At 42.2% G+C, this 20,782-nt stretch overlaps 1 protein-coding gene across 20 annotated transcripts in view; it reads right to left on the bottom strand.

Annotated features, from left to right (window-relative positions):
• The window catches only part of LOC141735445 (ubiquitin-associated protein 1-like), a 46,873-nt gene extending 26,651 nt beyond the window's left edge, over window positions 1-20,222 (bottom strand). For 2 of the 20 annotated variants that reach the window (XM_074568237.1, XM_074568218.1), the window contains exons 1-3: window positions 20,153-20,212; window positions 17,645-17,748; window positions 2,873-2,913 (exon numbers count right to left, since the gene is read on the bottom strand). In XM_074568237.1, coding sequence (XP_074424338.1) covers window positions 2,873-2,906 — 34 coding nt within the window. In that variant the 5' untranslated portion in view covers window positions 2,907-2,913; window positions 17,645-17,748; window positions 20,153-20,212. Of the gene's footprint in view, window positions 1-2,872; window positions 2,914-5,593; window positions 5,700-5,832; window positions 5,966-12,772; window positions 12,844-17,644; window positions 17,782-19,040; window positions 19,137-19,428; window positions 19,547-19,679 lie in introns of those variants that run through there. The other 18 variants (XM_074568230.1, XM_074568232.1, XM_074568231.1 and 15 more) reach the window with 18 other exon arrangements.
• Between the last annotated feature and the right edge of the window lie 560 nt (window positions 20,223-20,782).

Below are 20,782 nucleotides of genomic sequence, written 5' to 3'. Positions count from 1 at the left end.
GTCTTCCTCTGTCCAGACTTTCCCTGTTACTTTCTCCGAAGGTTGGCACTCCTGAGGGCTGGGCCGAGCAGTAAAGACTGAAGCAAAGAAGGCATTCAGTAACTCTGCCTTCTCCGCATCCTCCGTCACCATGGCTCCTGTCTCATTCAACAGTGGGCCCACAACTTCTCTAGTTTTCCTTTTGCCTCCAATATACTTGTGGAAGCCCTTCCTGTTGAGCTTGACATCCCTGGCCAGGTTTAATTCCAAGGAGGCCTTGGCTTTCCTTGTTTCATCCCTGCACGCTCTGGCAGCATTCTTGTAATCTTCCCCAGTGGTCAGCTCCTTCTTCCACTTACTGTAAACTTCCTTCTTCCACTTGAGCTTCCTCAGAAGCTCCCTGCTCAACCATGCAGGTCTCCTGCGTCCCTTGGCCGATTTCTTTCTCTTAGGGATGCACCCATCCTGAGCTTGGAGGAAGTGGTCTTTGAATACCAACCACCTCTCTTGAGCCCCCCCCTTTGCCTTCCAGAGCCCTAGCCCACGGGATCTCTCCAAGCAGTTTCTTGAAGAGGTCAAAGTTAGCTCTCCTGAAATCCAAGGTTGTGATTTTACTTCTTGTTGTTTTGTGAATACTGCCCACGATCCTGAACTCTATTTTTTCATGATCACTACAGCCAAGGCTGCCCCCTACCTTCATGTCCTCCACCAGTCCCTCTTTGTTTGTCTCCTTGTTGGCTCCTGCATCACCTGAGTCAAAAAGTTATCATCAATACACTGGAGGAACCTCCTGGACTGTGCATGCCTGGCTGTATGGTCTTGCCAGCAGATATCAGGGTGATTGAAGTCCCCCATGAGAACCAAGGCCTGTGATTGTGAGGCTACTTTCAGCTGTCTGTAGAAGGCCTCATCAGCTTCCCCATCCTGATCAGGTAGCCTGTAATAAACACCCACTACAGTGTCCCTCATGTTTGCCTGCCCCTTAATCCTTACCCACATGCTCTCAACCCTCTCTTCATCCGTCCCCAGGGAGAGCTCAATACATTCCAGTTGCTCTCTCACATAAAGAGCAATTCCACCACCTTGCCTTGCTGGCCTGTCTTTCCTGACAAGGACATAGCCATCCATGACAGCATTCCAGTCATGTGAGCTGTCCCACCGCATCTCAGTAATTGCAATGAGATCATGGCCCCGCGACCTCACACAGATCTCCAGCTCTTCCTGTTTATTCCCCATGCTGCGTGCATTGGTGTATAAGCATTTCAGAGAGGGAGGTGTGTGTGTAGTTTTCACCCTTGAGGGGTGGTAGGCCTTCTGGCTCTCAGAAATACTGCCACACTCCCCCACAAGTGCTGAGCAACTACGCCCAGGCACCTCACTGGCAAGCCCAGTAGCATCCCCACCCCCCTTTCAGTCTAGTTTAAATCTTATGTTCCCATCTTCACCTCCATTTGAACGTGGTCCTAAGCAACCTGCTCTAGGTGGCTCTGCTTGAGCAGGGTGTTTGGACACGATGATCTCCAGAGGTCCCTTCCAACCTTAACCATTCTGTGATTCAACAACAGTCCTCTAACCTCCAATAAGCAGCTCAACAATAAGTACAAGAGATACATCAACTATGTTGACCAATTTCATCAGCCTGCCAGAGACACTGAGCCAAAGGTAGCTGTTGGGCAAGATGCTTTACAGTAAGCCAAAATTCACTTGGTGGGATTAATTCTTAACAACCCTGGAGAAAATGAAAAGATTGCCCTGATGATTTCTCAAGACATAATAAGCCAAGGAAGTTGCTCCACTACTCCTCAGAAACAGTACTGTGACAGTATCACTGGTATCTTTAATAACAGAGTACACAAAAGGGTAGGCAAGTTAACCAGCCAGCTTACAGCACCATTTGTTTTGATTTTGTTATTTTGAAGCCAGAAGCATGTTTCATCACACCGTACTGTTTTGAGAAATATTTAAGATAGCTTGAACTCTAGCTCCAAGCAGCATCTTTGCTAGTCTGGTTTAGGAAGCAGAAGAGAGAAATAAAAACAGACTCAAAAGACAAGCAGTTCAGAGTGTTCATAGATACAAGAGAACAACTGCTGAAGAGCTGGCAGCTATCTAATAAATTGTCTTGCAGCAAGATCATTGGGCCACAGCAAAGGAAACCATCTAAAAATTAAGTTTTGATAGATCATTTTTATTAATCCTTAACTGTGTATTTAAGTGAGGCATTTCTTATTCTGTACTTCAACTTGACACTTGCAAGACTGAATAAAATGCTCAAGGAAAAGTGAAATTCCCCAGGACCCTCTTATCTGAAAGATTATCCAGGAAGATCAAGGCTGAGTTTCTAAAAGCAGAAGTTTCTATAGCATGAAAAATCACGTTAGAAGTTTCACATGAACCTTCCAGTACTGCCTCGAACGATTGCCAATTTGAAGAACCTGCGTTACATAAAAACTGAACTTTAATGTTCCACAGAAATATCAGTCCTCCCAAATTACACCCCATTTTCTAAGATAAGCACATATACAGGCAAATAATTTTTATGATACCAATCATCTGCATGACACTACACATCTCAAATGTAGAAGACATTCTCTTCTTCACTTGCCTGATGAACCAGATTAGTCCAGTTTAAGAAAAAAATTCTCTGCTGAGCAAAAAGCAAACATAGCTCAATGATATATTAAAAGCTGTCACAGACTGAATTTCAGTTTAACCAGAGAACAGGCACAGCATCAGCAAGCAACTATGCAAGAAGGAAGCTTCATTCCTAACAAAAAAACTACTCAGAGGCTAAACAGATTAGTCTCTATGGACTGTCTAGGCTGGGACATTAGTTAGCAGCAATATTAGGATTCATCCTATTGAAGAGACAGGAATGCCAAATTTCACTTACCATGAGAGTCAGATCCCAACTTCTTAGAAGCCATTTAGAACCTGAAAAACAATTTAAATCAGCTTTAACAACTTTATACACGTAGCACAGCATAAGCCTATGAAGTTCTACAGCCCCATGGAGCACATCCTTCCTCCCGTGACATTAAGAATACACCTTTCTACTGGAAACGTCACACTGATCCTCTTAGTTTAATCCCTGTCGCTCAAAAAAAAAAAAAAAAAAAAAAAAAAAAAAGAAAAAGGACACCATCATATTGGGTTCACAGTCAGTTAGACAGCGTGACACTTGTCTAGACACACTGGGTAATGCACAGATAATAACACAGGTATACAATAAATTATACCATTAGGAAGATATTTTCAGATATGCACAAGAAAACAACGCTAACAGCAGTCCTCATCCACTGCCCACAGAATTTCACTAACAACTTTTAAAATTTGGATGCAAATCCTACACAGCCAAGATATTAAACACAGAAGTGCCTAGGCAGCTTTTAACACAGAGCAGGCCTGTCCTGAGAAGAGAGCTGTTTTTAAGATAGAATTAGCTATCTGTCAGCTAAAACCCTGCTCCGAGATGCTTATGGTGTGTTCAATAACATAACTGGTTCTTTTGCTAGATTAGAAGTACATCACAATATCTTTTTCAAGACACCAGAGCATAATTCTTCAGATACTTGAATTTTTAAGTCCTCCTTTGACATTACACATGACAAAGAATCAGAATTGCCCTTTGTTTCTGAAGTCTTTCGGCTCATAGATTGAAGCACCCAACAGCCAGTCTTCAAATATATGAAGTACATCCTGGTACACCCTCACCAGGAGCAGACAGTGCTCAAAGCGCAACTTGGAGCAGGGGATCTAACATTCACACCCATTGTTCCCTAATCAAGATCTTACTCTTAACCTCACTGTTTCCATTGCAGATTCCAACTGAAAAATCACCTTAAAGGAAGGGTGTCATAAGGTGAGGGTTACATAGACAACTTAGCTATTCCTCCTGGCAGCTGCTGACATGTCTGGAGTCAGAAAGAGCCAGTTTTGAGTATTTTAGGAAAGTACCTTTTGCTGTGCAAAGGTCCCTTTCAACATCATGTTGAAATCAATAGATGAACCAACCCTACTGGCTAACAGGAATTCAATACATGGCTAAAGCCAAAGCTGCATGAAGATTATTCGGGTGCAACCAGACTTCATGAAACACAGCAAGCAGACACTAGGCTATGGGGAAGTGAGTCATGCTGGGCAACTCCAGGCATAGCTTGTACATAAAAGCTGTGTGTCATTCTGCTCAACGTTAGTCAGGTTCTTCTCAGCACATCTCACCATCTCTCTCAAAATTGGCATTATGTCCAAAACCACTCCACCAAGCCAGAGAACTGGTTTTGTCACTAGCCGGCAACTGCTTCTCAGAAGCAAACAAACATTGTGGCTTCAAAGACAGAAGAAAAAGGAGGTGAAACAGTACCAAGCCTGCCATCTCAGGAAGGCTGTCAAGGGCAAAGCCACAAGACCACCCAGTACAGTTGCATGTCAACTACTAGAGCTGAATGGGCTTCATTATTCCCAGTGCCACAGAGGGGACCAGACTGCAGACTACAGCACATGAAATAGGCTGCACCTTTCAGACCTGGATCACAGTGTCAAACAAGCTGCTATGTTGCTAGTTCCTCTGTATGAGAGTAGCAATTAAGATGTCAACTTAATTTGTTATTATTGAAAAAGTCAGGCCACATGTGAAATTATACAGCCATCACATACCTTACCAGTCCTCTGTATGTCAACGGAGACTGAGGCACCACCTGCAAGCATGTACTATGGCTGACCATCATCCACTACTATTACAGCAGAGCTGAACTAGGGACAAGGCCTCTACACACTTCAGTTTCTCTGAGTTTGTCTTTATTCTAGTTACTATCTCAGACTGAAAAGCAAGTGCTCCTTTTCTAAAGGATTTTAAAACTTATGATGAGAGGAAGTAACCTCCTCACTTTGGCAACTCAACTGACAAGGAAGTGGTTTATTTTATGCTGTCTACCTCATTTACCAGAAGCAGCTTACTCCAGACTGTACCTACATAAAGAAAATTCAGAGAGATCATTTTTAGAATGATAATTTATATCCCCTCTCCAGACATCCATTGCAAGGACATACTAAGTTTACCACCTCACACACTGATCTTAGTATCACAGTAACTTCGCGTTCAGTTACCTATCAATTTGCTCCAGGGACATTAGTAGCAATGCATACAAATCCTGCAGAACCAAAGATGCGCATGTCTAGCATCCAGGGAGTTTTGCAGTAGTATATCAATCTGAAGCTGCATAAAGCCTTGGATGTGTCCTCAGAGTCAAAATATCCCACATAAGCAATAAGTATCTTGCTTTTGTTGGCAATCTTGTAGTAAAATCCTAGTGCAGGCCAGGCACCTGCATTAACTTCAAGGTGCAGTGGGAAAAATATTCCTCTGCCATATGCAACACCTTATTTTAACTAAGGCACATCAGTAGCAAACTAATCATGAAATGCACCATTTCCAGAGACAGTCACGCTTTAGATTTAGGTAGCATTTGACTTTATAGCACACTAGCTCTTCCTGATGCACTGTGAGCATGCGCTTATTAAGATACTGTTACTGCAGAAAGGACTGCCAACAAGTAGACTTGTTAAGCACTGCACACAGTAATGCTAGAACAGGCTGCCAGCCACATTTCGTCACCTCCTTTCCAAAGAGGGTTTAATTAAAATAGTGTCTTCTGACTAATCAGATTTGATAGGCTATTCAGGGACCACCGTTACAAGCATCTTGCTGTTGCTCTGTCCTGCTGGATGGAAAAACAGATAAAAATAAAAATTTGCAGCCAGTTAGAAGGTTACCAATGTTGCTACTATGCTTCTGGGCCTGAACTATATTTGCTTAGTCAAAGCTGTTATACTGCATAGTAAAGGTTTGCTTACCTTTGTTACCGCTCTTTTAGAAATTTAAAGGACTTGCTCCCAAAGCCTTACTCCAAACCAGCTAATGGATAACTGCAGCCCTATTACTGTTGCCTTTGATCTCCAGACTCCAGAACAGGATGCTGAAGGGCATCTGCGAGAACGGCACACAGGGGCACAAATTTTGGTCTGTTGCTTTACTGCACATTTTAAATTGACAAAGAACATACTCTACTGCACGTAAACTTTTTCAACACCTTTCCTAGGCTAGGGAAACAAGTTAGTGGCATAGTACAAGGTTGTGGGGCTTGGGTGGTTTTTTTGTTTGTTTTTGTTTTCTTCTACAAGGGTCTAAAAGTTATAAGCAACTTTAACATCAGCAGTCACTGAAGCAACCTGATGTTGTTGTAGTAAAATTGATATTAACTAGAAAAATGAAATGTAACATGTAACTGAAACAACCAAGGGAACCTGCTGCTAAAAGTCCTCTGTACAGCCCCAACCACATTTCATTAATTATAGAGAAACAGTAACTAGACATGATTAATCTACGATTGAATTAAGCAACTAACTACTAGACAATGTAGTTTTGTTAATAAGCAGGATATTTCTGTCAAGAGAATGATGAACTGTAGGCCTGGTCAGCAAACCGAGAAAGCCACCTGGAACTGCCAAGATTAGAGGAGAAGTAGGTAAAAGGTCATTTTGGCAGGGGGAGATCTCAACCACCAACTCATTGACCGCCTACCCAAATGATACCACCTACTCAAAAGAGAACAATGGAAGAAGTCGACAGAGCTCGCGCACTAATTTACATTGAAAGTGAAGAAACCTTGACCAATCATTAAAGAGAATAACAATAAATATGTATTAATTGTTAGAACGTGTAATAATCGATGTATAAAAAGGGAAACTTCTGAAACTAAGGTGTGCTCCCTTGGGACAAGCACCCCATTTCTGCGCATTAATGGAATAAACTTGGAAATACCTCTGCTCTGCATGTTATTGGCTTGCACACTGGGTAAAGAACCCAGATTTGGGACAACAATGTGAGCTCTTCCCTTCCTGTCTGTATGTTAATTTTTCACTTAACACTGAGGCAATAGGGCAACATTCTTAAAACCAGCCAGCGGAACACTGTATAGCAGAGCCCAGAATAAAGGCAGAGGACCTCAGAGTAATGATAGAAGGGGATGGGGGGGTGAGGGAAACAACCACAACAAAAAATTAACGCAAAGATGCAGAAACAGAAAAGTGATAAGACAAAACTGATGACAGAAACAACTGGCAGATGACAAGCTAGAAAAGCTTGAAGGGACGGCATAGAGATGACCAAGACAGTCCACCTGACATGTCATCACTTAAATCCGAATGACTACTTAGCTGTGCTGCCAGACAATAAGGAGAATGCAGAGAAGCATGACTTGGTGCAGTCATCACACCAAGGGACAGTCTCATCAACAGATGAGAAAAACAAAATTACTACCAAGAGTGACTCATGAGGAGCTGCTGAGAAGTTGGGGTGTTTTTAAATTATTGTTTTCACATTCCTCCTGTTGGTGTTTTCCCTGAAGTTTATATCTACATCCCTTTTCTTATGAAAGAGCCCTGACTGGTCAAGTTGGAAGCATCCTATCACTAATGGTACCTGGAACAGCTTTCTCAGTAATAACTCAAGCCAATTTAACTATTTCTCAAGAAGAACTGGTTTCTTGTTGCTATAGCTCTTATTTTGGGGTGCAAGTATGTCTATATTCCAGACCACATGAATTCTCTGAAGTAACTCCCACCTAAGATTCAGATAAGTGAGAAGTGTACTTATAGGTCAGAGGAAACCAGTGTCTCAAGTTATCAACCATAGTCGATTCAGCACATCTACGATTTTTCAGAGAAGAAAGACCTGATCTTGTAACTTGCATTTTGCCTGCTAACACACATTGTGTAGTCTAAGTACATAGAACTGAGGATACATCCATTCACTCTGAAAACTACAGAGTCAGAAAAAAACATTTAAGAAGAGGGGGTTTTGGCTACCTATATTACATTCATGAACTACTACTGATTTTACACTGAGAAACAGTGAAAAGCAGTTTGCTTCAAGTGACTGATTACTAATGCATCATGGGTATTCCAGATTTAGACAGCAGTTTAAGTTTTTATAAAAACTACTTGTTTCATGCAAGTGAAAGGCTATAACCAACATCAGGATTTTGTATATAGCCTCATACAACAAAAATAGCAACGGGCACCGTCTACTTCTAAGATAAAAAATCAAAGTTAAGATTCTCACCAAAGCTTCCCACCTACGTAAGCGTTCAGTTATTGCTACGCAATTGAGATCTTACTTAGACTGACAGTAAAAAGCTAATCACAGAAGTTTACTATAGTACAATGATTGAGGGGCGGAGGGACTGGAACCAATAAAACAGCAATGTTAAAAATATTTCCAGAATACGTGAGTAGGAAGGACAGGGAGAAAAGAGCCCCTGAAGAGTAAGTAGGTCTGTGTGCAGATCACATTATTGTATTACAAGACAACACTCTATAGCGATGGCAATAACATCCATTATAGAGCTTTATTTACATGCAGATGTTGGATAGCATCTTCCTAGCAGTGACAGACATGAGGAGAAATTGATTCTTCAAATTATGCCCTTGCTTAATGTGACATAGCGGGCAATTAGACCTGATGCTTCAGTACATATCAATCAATGGGAAGTTAAAGCAGAAGACAGCTCTTCCACAGACTCTTAGAAAAGCACACCATCTCTTGCTCTGTTGTTCCATATGGATTCATTACATTAATATTAGATACCTGTAGTTACGCAGCTATCCTCATGTCACGGCCCACTTTGTTCATTAAAGACACTGCACTTTTTAAAAGCAAATACTATTTGAGCTGGTTAAGGATTTAAGGCTCTTAACTGATAACGGACAGCTCTATTCCTCCTTTTAGAACCTGACTGCGTATTTGGAACATAAGGTAATTTGCCATACATTTCACACAGAAATAAGAGAAAACCCTACAAGCCTGAGGAAACGTAGTACACTAATGCACCAGTTTTTCAATCACTGAATCACTTACCAGCCATACAAGTTTCCAATGAAGTTGAAGCTTATATACCACACAAGCCTCTAGAACTAACAAGTTTCACAGGCAAGAGCATAAGAGAACTGAAAATTACTTATAGACAGCCCTGTGGTCAAGGCAGATCAGTGAAAGCTTTTCCTTTGGCCAGAGACTGATGTACCAAACAAGAGTACAGAAGATGCACCTATTCTAAATTCACATTTAACTGTTGCAGCAAACGAGCGACCTTTTAAAAATGGACTCTTTCCAAAAAGAGAGTCCTGTCACAAGAGAAAGGCATCTTCAGTTAACATCTAAGGCCAGCCTGACTCCCAAACTCAGCAAATAAGGGGACAGCCCAGGTTCTGTCAACTCCAAGAACAGATGTGGATTTAGAGTGTATAGAGTGTAATTCCTACTAGCAACTGTTACCTAAGTTACTTAAAGATCATCTAAAAAGAAAAGCAGGGGGAAAAAAAAAATAATAAAAAAGGTGTTTACTTTTTTTTTTTTTGCTTCTCAATATCAGCTTCACTAATTTAGAAGCTGCAACATCACCAAGAAAAGGGTGGTAAATTAGAGATCGAAGGACCATCTCCCCCTCCTTGACATGATAAACCATAGCAGAAAATATAAATATGCTGTGCAACTCCTACATTCTAGGAAAAATAAAAAAAAACAACCAAGATGGTCCAGCACTCATACCACTAGTGAGGGCTATAATAATCTCACAACACAGTAACAAAACAAGTCCTAAATTTGATGAGCAGAGCAACTGTCTTTAACTACTATTTTCTATATCTAAAGTCTTGGATAGCAAATACCTACCACTTCTGAGAGCTTAAAATAGTCAGATGGAAAGCATCTAGTAATAATTAAGCTGAAGTAGCTAAATTTGTTAATAAGCACAAGACTTCATACTACTATGAACGAGTCAAATCTTTAACAGCAATCTTAGCACTAGCCAGAGCCAGGTACATGCATTAACTTTTCTAGTTAATCCTAGCACTTCAGAAGAAAACTAATATTTCAATGTAACCCTTCTCAAATGAGAGAGGCTGCTAGCTAGAGAAAGTTGATAGCTTCAACAACAAAATACCCCACTTATTCTGTTCTTTTGGTAAAGATATATGAAACACAGTGGAATATCCTGCACATTTAAAATGCGTGTCTGGAACCCAGAGCAGCATAAGCTAATTAAAATGCTGCTCTATTTGTTGCAGTGATACTTCAATGTGTAACAAGCTAACTCTTAAGTACTTAAATATTATTAATACTTCAGACTTGTCCCGGTTATGAATGAGGAGAGCTATTCCTGAAATGCTGCCAAAATAACAGAGTAAAACATCTTTTGCCATTAATCAGAACATCCACTTTTTAATCCAAAAATAACAGAATCCGTGCAGTTTCAAGCTTTTTCTTCTTATGCTCTTTGACTGAGAGAGGTGTACAGGTAGCTGATCTTATATTATCTAGTGTCCTGGGTTGAGCAACACAGGACTAATTTCTCTTCTAATGCTGAGGAAAACTGCACTTTTAGAAGACTCTAGTGTCTGAACTTGTGAAAATATTTACTTTACAGCCAGCTAGGCTATGTGGGTTTCAAGGTCTCAGTGTTTTCGAGCCTTGCCAGGTGCAGGGATGAGGAGGAGCGAGACCTGGGCACTTGACCCAAGCTGGCCAACAGGATTATTTCATACCATGAACGTCACATTCAGTATAAATTAGAAAGTTTGCTGCGTAGTTTCTCTCTCCCTTGATGGCTGTGGTCCAGAGAACTTCTTGCCCCAGTGCTGGACCCCTGAGGCCTTCCCTTCCTCCTGAAGCTGTAGCGCTCGCAGTGTCTGACATTTGCTGTCCACTGCTGGGAGTGCACAGCTTCCTACTGATAGAATGGGCTGAGTATAATCCTTGTATATTTTATATTGGTATCAGGATCAATATTGGTTCTTTAGTATTGTTAACATGAATTATTTAGTCTTATTCTATTAAATTTGTTTATTTTCACCCCTTGGGTTTCCTTGGTTCCCCCCCCCCCCCCCGATTCCCCTTCCTGAGCGGGGAGAGTTCATGGGGTCATAATAGCAATAAATTGTTGTGGGTCCCTCAAACCATAACTTCTAGAAACAAGTTCAGCTCTGTTGACAATACCAGGACCTACTCCCAATACTGACACAAGAACTCAAATTATTTTATTTGCAGAAAGGAATTTGTATTCTTTTGATTAATATTAATTAACTGGATTTTAATGCATTTAAACATACTACAACAATTAAATGACTCCACTTAAAAAAATACATTCCAAAGAATGTTATACAACTGTTACCTTTTCCTTGTTACAGCTCAGAAGAGAAATGTTACTATTTATTGATATTTATATTTTTGGTTAGAAATTTGGTGAAATACAAGTACTTATGGAATTACTTTAACAAAGCAGACAAAAAACATCTAGCAAGAAATCAAGTCAGACAGAAGTTTTAAAATGGAAAAGAAAAATCAGCTAGTAGGTCAGACATCACTTGCCATTTCATATATTTGAACTCAGCCAAAATACACGCGTACTGCACTGTACAAGAATAATGGGACCAGTGTTAAGACTACTATAGATTCATCCATTTTTTCCTCTTATACTAGGGTCACAGGCTCTGCCCACTCTCACCACGCATTTAATATTTTCCCAGCAAAACTCAGTACAGTACTGACAGAAAACTGTTAAACTAACCATTCCACCTACAAACAACTTTGCCCTGCAGCTAAAACCTTGAACTCAGCATGGAAGCCACTGCTTCAAATCCTGATTGTACCCTCAGTCCAAGCAGTTTAAATACACATAAGGCCACCAACAGCCTTCTCCCACTCCCTACACGATTTCTCCCATAACACGGTTAAAACAGCTGAACTTTTCCAGCCATCTGGCATCCCTGTTTTCCACTAACATACCTCATTTCTCTCAACTGAAAGAGCCACGTTCTGAGAAAGCAAGTTCCCTGCAAATTCACTTAATTTAGAAGTCACCAATCGTGGAATGGTTTGGGTTGGAAGGGACCTTCAAAGATCATCTAGTCCAACCCCTCTGCCACAGGCAGGGACATCTTTCACTAGATCAGGTCGCTCAAAGCCCTGTCCAGCCTGGCCTTGAACACTTCCAGGGATAGGGCATCCACAACTTCTCTGGGCAACCTGTTCCAGTGTCTCACCATCCTCAGTGTAAAAAAAAGATTTCTTCCTTATACCTAATCTACATCCACCCTCTTTCAGTTTCATCTCTCAGTGTTGCCTATTTTCCAGGAAACACCCCTATTCAGCATAAGTTACTCTTTCACCAAATATACACTTTGAGATACATGAAAGCAGAAGTTCTAAAAACTTCCTATTACTGAAGCATCTAAGAGCTGATCCCAGCATACCTGGGAAAGCGTGCTCACCAAAACACTTTTCTGCTTTTTGAAAAACTTTTTCCTGATTTTCAAAACATACCTCATAAGCTTGGTTTGCCTTGGTCTTGACAGCACTAATGAGAGAAATGTGAATTCCATCTTGGATGCTACAGATGTGACATTCTTTACACACTTACTTGACCTTTTTTTGGGCTTTATGTATCTTCTTTCACCCATCAACATGTTACTGATGCAGTTTCAGCTTTTGATGCTAGCTCATTTTGTCCTTAATTCATGTGTCACTCCTAAGCCAATAGGTATCTGTCTCCATCCAACTCTTCTTATCAAGACCAAGACAAGAAAATAAGCATATACAAAAATACACATCTGAAAAGAACCCAGGTTTTTCTGCACTGAAGGACAAAACTTACAAGAAAACAAAACAAAACAACAAAACCACACCAAAACACTCTTCACTGTTCAAGGTGAACACTCACTTCAGCTATTTTCATACCTTCACTGAGCTGAGATCTCAGTAGGGACACACTCCTTCCCAGACTAACTCAACAGAACAAAGGAATCAAACTGAAATATAAAAAAGTTAATCAAGCCAATAAAAATACAGTCCTATTGCAGTAATGCCTAAATAAGAACCAATCTTGTTTCATCTCCAGATATAGTACCAGTTAAGCCTGCTTTCATGTTTTTCCACACAGTCCAAACAGGACTGAATGACTGTATTAAAAATATGACCTAGATGGGAAATATTATCAGTAGTCAACACTGAATTAAATTCCACTACCAGAAGTCATATTTTAAATTAGCAAGTTCTACTACTTTTAAATGTGAAACTGGTGCCTAACAGAGCATAAAGAGCAGCAAAGAGTTTTTAAAGTGAATACTTACACCTTAATTATTTATTGGAAAGGCTTGTTACCTTTAGAGAAGACCAGAGCTGGTAGCAAAGATTAAGTTCTGCTCTTTAAAAACACATAGTAACAGAAGTATTATTACCAGCTATCAAAAAAAAATAATAAAATACTCTGACATGAAGACAGCAGCAGGCACCTGAACAGGCTAAGCAGAGCGGTGGTACCCACATCAAGTACACTTCTGGCATTGAAATCATTGGGAACACAGGAAGTTAAGTTGTCTTGAGCAAGCTTGTCTAATGTAGAAAAGTAGAAATTTATCTTTGTGCAGAGAAGTCAAACTGAGGTTGCCCTCAGCTATAGTGGATATATTACAAAACCAGAATATGATAAGTAAATGAGCTGTTATATATTAGAAAACTTCAGTGACCTACACCACCTAAATCAGCACACATCCAGTGTGATGTTTCCAGCAGAAACAACTTCCTTGCAGTCTCTTGATTTTGGAGTTCTCAAACAGCAAAGGCCCCTCTATTTAGGGCTGCTTAAATGGAAATATGATTCAGCCTATAGTCCAACAATGGATTGAAGAGTTCAGGAATGAAAGCCACAAGCAACAGTGAAAAAAATAGAGAGAGTCCATACATCTGTTAAATAAGGTTTATTCTACGTGTACAACTACCACAGCTGAGGTTTCTAGCAGTGAAAATACACAAACACATAGACAATCCCCACCCTCTGAGAAGGAAAAGGCCAAGCTTGGCCAAGCTGGACATTCATAAATCCATGGGCCCTGACAGGATGCACCCGCGAGTGCTGAGAGAGCTGGCAGATGTTATCGCTAGACCACTCTCCATTGTCTTTGAAAGGTCATGGGGAACAGGAGAGGTGCCTGAGGACTGGAGGAAGGCTGACATCACTCCAATCTTCAAAAAAGGCAAGGAGGAGGAGCCAGGGAACTACAGGCCGGTTAGTCTCACCTCTGTCCCTGGGAAGGTAATGGAGCGACTCATTCTGGATGTCGTCTCCAAACAAGTAGAGGAACAGGAAGTCATTGGAAGTGGTCAGCATGGATTTACCAAGGGCAAATCATGCCTGACCAATCTGATAGCTTTCTATGATGTTATAACGGGTTGGCTGGATGAGGGGAGAGCTGTAGATGTCATCTACCTTGACTTTAGCAAGGCTTTTGACACTGTCTCCCATAACATCCTCATTAGGAAGCTGAGGAAGTATGGGCTAGATGAGGTGACAGTGAGGTGGATCGAGAGCTGGCTGTGTGACAGAACTCAGAGGGTTGTGATCAGCGGCACAGAGTCCAGTTGGAGGCCTGTAACCAGTGGTGTCCCTCAGGGGTCAATACTCGGTCCAATTTTGTTCAGTATATTCATTAATGACCTAGATGAGGGGACAGAGTGTATCCTCAGCAAGTTTGCTGATGATACCAAGCTGGGAGGGGTGGCCGACACTCCGGAGGGCCGTGCTGCCATCCAGCGTGACCTGGACAGGCTGGAGAGCTGGGCAGAGAAGAACCTAATGAGGTTCAACAAAAGCAAGTGTAGGGTCCTGCACCTGGGGAGGAAGAATGCCAAACACCAGTATATGTTAGGGGCAGACATGCTGGGAAGCAGCTCTGAGGAGAAGGACCTGGGGGTCCTGGTAGACAGCAAATTATCCATGAGCCAGCAGTGTGCCCTTGTCGCCAAGAAGGCCAATGGCATCCTGGGCTGCATAGGAAAGACTGTGGCCAGTAGGTCGAGGGAGGTCATTCTCCCCCTCTACTCTGCACTGGTGAGGCCACAACTGGAGTACTGTGTCCAGTTTTGGGCTCCCCAGTTCAAGAGGGACAGGGAACTACTGGAGCGAGTCCAGCGTAGGGCAACCAAGATGATTATGGGACTGGAGCACCTCCCTTATGAGGAAAGGCTGAGAGAGCTGGGACTCTTTAGCCTGGAGAAGAGAAGGTTGAGGGGGGACCTGATTAATGTTTACAAGTATCTAAAGGGTGGGTTTAAGGAGGACGGAGTCAGGCTCTTTTCAATGGTTCCCAGTGACAGGACGAGGGGCAACGGGCACAAGTTAGAACATAGGAAGTTCCATTCAAATACATGGAAAAACTTCTTTACAGTGAGGGTGACAGAGCACTGGAACAGGCTGCCCAGGGAGGTTGTGGAGTCCCCTTCTCTGGAGACTTTCAAGACTCGCCTGGATGCAGCCCTGAGGGATGTGCTTTAGGCAATCCTGCTCTAGCAGGGGAGTTGGACTAGATGATCTCTAGAGGTCCCTTCCAACTCTGAAGAGTCCGTGATTCCGTGAAAGGGGAGCAACTACCCAATCCTCAAGACATAACTTTCTATCACAAATGTACAGAGCAAAATCCAGAACAAGGTACTGGGAGTGACAGACACACACCCAATTACAAGTCTCCCTTTATAAACTAGGAATCTAGTTTTATTTTAGAGTTCAGAATTGATGAAGCAAATCAAGTTGAACACATAAGCACATCTCTTTGTCTAGATTAAGCACAGTGCTAACACTGGACATAGCACAACTGGTAATACACATACTCTTAGAAATCCAACCTCCCAAACTCAAGGAATAAATCTCACTAGTCATTTCAGTCATGGCTTCATCTGCTGCTAACCTAGAGATGTCAAATGGTGCAAGCACAAACATATACGTTAGGAAAGGGCTTAAATCAAATCTTTCACGTAATCTAGTAGATAGTTATCATGAATGCTGATCTCCAGCAACATAGACCAGACTAACCAGGAGCTCACAACTCTTTACTCTATTACTAGTTTCCATGATACCAACTACCAATAGCTAAGTAGCTTAAGAACTGACTACTTCTTGAATAGGACTCATGTTCTTCTGACTTCCCCACTCAAAATGTTACTCTGATGTAAGAGTTTGACACAAAGTGCAGCTGAGAAAATACAAGCTCAGAATTTTCATTTCAACTCAGCCAGTTAGAAACTGTAATACTACTAATGCAATGTGGCATTTTGAATCAATCTGCTTTCCCTTCTAGAAGGGATTTAAACCTAAGTCAGAGCAATGATATTCTGTTTCCCCTTTGATATACTCCTGTGTTTCAAGTACATTGCAAGCTTAAAGGATTCTGAAAAGACCTCGTAGCCTTTCAAAGAGGGAGGAAAAAAAAAAAAAAAACACAAACCCAAAAACCACCACAACCAAGTCTGGACATACAAGCTGTTCTTCCAAAATTTCCCAGCCACAGGAAAAAACAATATTTCTTAACATTTAAGAAAGTGTCTTCCCCACACAAGCAAGGATTTGGAATAAATCTGATCATTTGAGAGGGAAAAACCCCAATGCTTAGTTTCTCTTAGGAGACCTCAATACAAGACTACACTGACTACAAAAGGTCATTAGGGACACAGAACATGAGCTTATTCAAACCAAGTCAGAGGGTCAAAGCATTAAGCAATGCACATGCACACCACAGAGGATTACCTATCTAGGTAGTTAACACAGAAAAACTGTGAGCTCAGGCTCGTATCAATCAACTGCAATCCCAATGATCAACTGTAGAGTGGTACATGCTATAAGATCAATAGCATTGCCTTCCTAATTATCAGAGCAAGCAGACACAATACAGGGAAGAGAAATCAACCTTTGATACACCCTAGTAGACCTACTTTTTCAAACAAGAAAGCTATTTGTAAGCAACCCTTCTTTGCCTTTTCTTCAAACAATAGTTTTCAAAAACATCTTCCAGAGATTTTCAGTTACAGCCCTACTAGACCTTCTTTACACTGACATTGATCTGAATTGCACTGATCAATTTTAAATAGATAGTAATGCTTTTAGGTAGAGAACCTTGTTAAATGACAGCTGAAGCTCTGGAATTTATGATTGAAAAGACTGGGAGTGATTATATTAGAAACAAAACGTCAGAGAAGGCTGGATAGAAGTTCTGTCTAATAAGTAAAGATAAGTTTCTCACAATCAATTTATCAAAATATTCAACCCAGTATCAACTGTAAAATACAGGAACAGGCTGATGTCAAAAACTTATATTGACAACAACATTGAACGTCCTGAATTATCAATCCCTAAAGTTTGTGGAAGCAACACAAAACCATAAACTCACAAATTTAAAAAGGAGGAGGATGAGTAACGTGATGCCTTCTGTGGCATTATAGCACTTTTGCCACCAACACCAGCCAAAACAGCTCTGGCTGCCAGTGTGACAGAATTAGATGAGATGGTCTGCTGGATTGGTCCAGAAACCTGACTCCTATTCTGTTAGTTAGAGATTATTGCCTCTAGGATGAGTACTGGGACCGCAAAACACCATGTAAACAACAGGGATGGAGTTCTTCCACATGTTTTTGACAATTTTTCATCATTAAGATTTTTCTATCCATCAACATAAACTATACAGTAAGTCTCCCAACTGATCAGTATACTCCTAAAATATCCTGAAAATTGAAGTTCATTTCATTAAAGAGAAACTAACATTTATTCATTCACATATCGCATACCTGATATTTCCTTGGTTTTCCCTTTGAAGTTTCAGCTTACGTTTGACTTATGTAGAGTCTCAGTAGAAGCAACTTCTTCCCCGACTCCTTTGTTCCACAGTGCACTCACAAGGAAAAAAAGAAGTATCAAATTTGCAGGCCAGATCCAGACAGTGAGACAAGAAAGGTACAATCACTTTCAGTTTTGTTTCTGAGACTAAAAATCACAAGCTTGCAAACGCTAAGTTTAAAGACTACGTTTGCTCTCCCCCTATCCTTAGGATTAAGGTTTTACCTAAAAGGTTTAGGTCACCCAATTGCAACGGTGATCTAAAGCATCACTGCCACTTTTGAATCACAGCTCTGCACGTACAGAAAACTGAAGTCATTAAGCAGCAGTACTACCATGGTACTGCAACCTAACAACATCCTGCACATAGCCTTGAATAAATTGGTCCCACTCCACTATGCTGCTACCACACGTACCATCTCAGCCCCATTCCATTCCCTTCCCCATAGCTAGTACAGTGCTACACATAGCTTTGTTCTGTATGGTGAAAAGGAGAGGAGGCGGCCAAAATAGGTGTGTCCCCCCCCCCCCTTCCCTGAAAAATGCTGTCGCAAAGCAGAGATGGCAGGTATGCAGGGTCAGCCCTATGAAACCAGCAGTTACAGGAGTGCCTGCCCAGGGCCAGAAAGTCACATGCTCCAAAGACTATAAGGAAAGGAAGGTGAGGAAGAAGCCTGGCTAATTGCAGTACTGCCTCTTCCTCTTTTTCCTTAACACCCTAGATCACAGTTGGAGTAAAAATCCCCCCCCCCAAGCTCCCACAAAAGCCTCTTAACCCCATAACAGGCTGAGAGATGCAGTATGCCTTCTATCAGTAGCACAGCCACTGAAGTTATATCACCAGTCACAACTCAGTTGTTCCTTATTTTGGCAATACTCACTTATCATTTAGGAATATCCACCTCAAAGTGCTTAAATTCAACATGAACACATTTTTACTGAGTCCAGGATGGCAGCTATATTAATTGCACAGCCAAGTGCCAGAGACCACCTGCTTATCTCTAGTCTAATGAGACAGCATCAAGGTCATAAGATTTCTGTAAGAATACTTTTTTTTTTTGGCTTGTTTGGAATTTTTAAGTGATGTGGGGAATAAAATCACTTGATAAGGTGATTGCTCATTTCTATCTATTGTAATTTCTATTACTAATTAAAAAGACAAAGCAATCCTAACTTTCCCTTTAAAATGATAGATTTTGAGCTATCAAAACTCAAGAAGATGGTTCTTGAATTATACTGAAGAGCTTCATAAAAGTGTTAAGTGTTTTACTTCTAGTAAGCACTGAGCTAAGCAGAACACAAGGCATTATCAGGAAGTTAGATACTACAAAACTGAAGTATTCTTACACCAGCACATACATCCATGGTATATCTGCATCTCAAATGCAGAGAAAGATATGATCCTCTTCCCCATTCAAAAGCAGAACAGCTAACTGGAAGAGACTTAGAAATAGGTAATAAGCATAAACAGAGATGTGGAAGGCTACAACCCATGAAGTAAACAAGATTTTGGCTTTTCAGCCTACAAGACGATGCAATCAAAGAGTGAATACAGTAGAAATCTAAAGTCACAAGTGGCACAGGCAAGATGAGTACTATGGTTTTCACAACATAAGAGCCAGAAATTAACAAATAACCTGAAAGCAGACTTGACAAAAACCACACACGCCCCCCAAACAAATGCAGATGCTTTGGTTCTTCACAGAAGATTTAGTTACTGTAGGGAGGAACTTACTTCCAAATATGATGGACATGAACCATTTACTCATATTTCAATGGCAATCAGCTCTTAGAAGGCAAATTCATCAAGAGTTACTACATAGAAAGGTATTCCCTTGACTCAGTCCCCAAAACTGCCAGAAAGCAGAAGAGTGTAGGTAAAGGAGTGTTGCCCTACTTGTCTGACCTCCCTCTGTTCCCCAGGTCTAGCCCAGGACAGAGTACCAGGACTCCATCCCTCTGAGCTCTGACCGTGCAGGTTCTCACCTCCATTAAACAGTACCTTCAAAAGCAGTATCGAGACGCCGTGAAAACAGAGCAAGGCTACACTCCAACGCAGCACCCACAGTCTCACTCCCCTTTACAGGAGGGGAGCTGAGCCCCACCTGCAAGCCCACCCCAGGAGGACAGTAGCCCCACAGCCACCCCACCAGCGCTTCACATCTACTGAATCACGACGAAAGCACGGAGGGTCTCTTACGCCGGACAAGGAGAAGCGACAGCAAAATTTGTCCCAGGGGCAGTGCGGAAGGCCTAAGGCAGCAGCCAGCTACACTCCCCTCCCCAGGCCCCACTACAAGGGAGACCAACATCCGCACCCCCTACCGACCCGTTCGTTACCTGCACGGTGCCCAACAGCTCCAACTATCCCCGCGATCACTGCCTACTACCCACCCCTATAAAACCCGCACCACATCACCACCTCCAATCCTACAACCGAGCGACACCATCTTGTTTACCTGCCCTCCGCCTCACCTCCCCAGCGACATACTCGCGTCACGCCGCAAGATCACCTGCCCCCACTGGCCCAATCAGGAGATGCTCGCGGTGACGTCACCTCAGCGGGAAAAGGGGCGGGGCGAAATGACCCCCGCCTCTTTCCGCGAGGGGTGACGCGACGCCGTTGGTGCCGGTGCCCGGGCCTGTCTCCGGGGGCTCCTCCAGCACCTCGTGCCCCTCTCCCACCTGGGCACAGCGACAGGCTCCCCCCGGGGCTGGATGAAGGTATCGAGCTGGGCCCAGAGGGGGTATTTTGCCCCATACACCTCAGCCCCTTTCTTTAGCAGCCATGGCCACATCAATGCCTGCCCTTGTCCCCTCACAAGGGGCTGCATGCCTGCCCAATGGGGCTGAGGGGGCACTCCCACCAGGATACACCGGAGCAAGACGCTTACCCCCAAGAGCAGCTTTGGCAGTGGATTTTCGGCCTTTTGAGAGGGCCTTGATCCAAAATGGAGGAGTTTAGTCCAAAATGCAGGTGGTAGTTGTGTGTGTGTGAGGGAGGATGTGAGGGGGATTAATTGTGGTAAATCACGACTGAAAACAGATAAACTAGAATTATGCCTTAGGCTTTTTATCCTCAGGGGAAG

Source organism: Larus michahellis, chromosome W (genome assembly GCF_964199755.1).
Source record: "Larus michahellis chromosome W, bLarMic1.1, whole genome shotgun sequence".
In the NCBI taxonomy this organism is placed as follows: domain Eukaryota; kingdom Metazoa; phylum Chordata; class Aves; order Charadriiformes; family Laridae; genus Larus; species Larus michahellis.
This window is presented reverse-complemented; position numbering and strand designations above follow the sequence as displayed.